Source organism: Emiliania huxleyi (assembly GCF_000372725.1).
Source record: "Emiliania huxleyi CCMP1516 chromosome Unknown EMIHUscaffold_2021, whole genome shotgun sequence".
In the NCBI taxonomy this organism is placed as follows: domain Eukaryota; phylum Haptophyta; order Isochrysidales; family Noelaerhabdaceae; genus Emiliania; species Emiliania huxleyi.
Window position 1 is genome coordinate 2,721 of NW_005200579.1, and position 1,645 is coordinate 4,365.

The following is a 1,645-nucleotide window of genomic DNA, read 5'->3' on the forward strand; positions in this document are numbered from 1 at the left end:
CGCGCATCCGTCTCGGCGTCGACGGAGGACGTCGCCTCGTCGAGCAGCACGAGCGAAATGACCGAGATTACCCGAGATTACCCGAGATTACCCGAGATTACTCGAGATGACGTCGCCTCGTCGAGCAGCACGAGCGAGATGACCGAGATTACCCGAGATTACCCGAGATTACCCGAGATTACTCGAGATGATGTCGCCTCGTCGAGCAGCACGAGCGAGCAGCGCGAGAGCAGCGCGCGCGCGATGCAGAGCAGCTGCCGCTGGCCCGCCGAGAAGTTAGCGCCGTCCTCCGCCTGCGCGGTGAGCAGCGGTGGTGAGGTGCGCCAACCTCAGGGCGGGAAGGCGGTGTCGTGCAGAGTACTGCGAGCACCGCGCGAATACGAGGGAGGCATAGACAGTAGATACAGCCGAATACGGTCGAATGCAGCTGAATGCGCGTCCTCTCTCGAGTGCTGGTTGAGACACATGAGCACGCATCCCGCTTCAGGCTTTGTTGTGCAATTCTAGGCTCCTGCGCCACGGGCGACTGCAGCGAGGGCACCGCGTGCGCCATCTGCACGCGCCGCAGCGCCTCCCAGAGCGGTTAATTAGTGTTACACAGTGTTGATTAGTGTTGGTTAGTGTTGATTAGTGTTGATTAGTGTCGCCTCCCACAGCGCCTCGTCGGACCAGGCTCCTATTCACAGCAGTGGGTGTGAAGAGACGCTGTTCACGCCTCCCACAGCGCCTCGTCGGACCAGGCTCCTATTCACAGCAGTGGGTGTGAAGAGACGCTGTTCACGCCTCCCACAGCGCCTCGTCGGACCAGGCTCCTATTCACAGCAGTGGGTGTGAAGAGACGCTGTTCACGCCTCCCACAGCGCCTCGTCGGACCAGGCTCCCTTCGGGTCGAGGTTGTCGCGCACCGAGCCCGAGAAGAGAGTCGGCTCCTGCGAGATCACCCGAGATCACCCGAGATGACCCGAGATGACCCGAGATGACCCGAGATGACCCGAGATCACCCGAGATTAGCCGAGATGACCCGAGATTACCCGAGATGACCCGAGATCACCCGAGATTAGCCGAGATGACCCGAGATGACCCGAGATGACCCGAGATTACCCGAGAGAGTCCCCGAGAAGAGAGTCGGCTGCTGCGATCTCGACGCAATCTCGCGCCACAGCTCGGGCGACACGCTGCCTCGCACCGGCCGCAACAAAGGAGGCCTCTGAGGTTCCCTCTCGGCTATCAGTCTCGGGCAATCTCGCGCAATCTCGCCTGCGGGATAACAGCCACGCCCTCGCGGTGCTCCAGCAGCGGCGTCGTTGACACGTCCACGCCGTCCATCTCCACGGCGCCGCTCCTGCGGCCGCAAGCCCGGTCACAGCTAATCTTGGAGAGGCGGGGGAGTGAGTGGGTGTGGGGGGGGGGGGGGGGGCAGGGGGGGGGGGGGGGCCTCCCCGGCCCAATCATGGTTTCACTTTGGCCCACCCCTCTGCCAATTTTAACCCCTTTTGGGCAATTTCAAACCAATCTCGGCCAATTTTAGACCAATTTTGGCCAATTTTAGCCATTTTGGGGTCCTCTTGGGTAATTTTCGTTCCGGAAGGGGGGGCCGAACCACTCCCTTGTTATTTCGCGCACAAAGGAAAAATTTTTCCAAAAC

The 1,645-nt window shown here is 61.0% G+C and overlaps 1 protein-coding gene across 1 annotated transcript in view; it reads right to left on the reverse strand.

Annotated features, from left to right (window-relative positions):
- EMIHUDRAFT_253989 (hypothetical protein) overlaps positions 1-1,553 on the reverse strand; it is a gene marked incomplete at both ends in the record, with an annotated part of 3,091 nt that extends 1,538 nt beyond the window's left edge. The window contains 3 exons of the mRNA XM_005781375.1: positions 213-293; positions 1,270-1,342; positions 1,531-1,553. Coding sequence (XP_005781432.1) covers positions 213-293; positions 1,270-1,342; positions 1,531-1,553 — 177 coding nt within the window. The remainder of the gene's footprint in view (positions 1-212; positions 294-1,269; positions 1,343-1,530) is intronic.
- Positions 1,554-1,645: the final 92 nt, after the last annotated feature.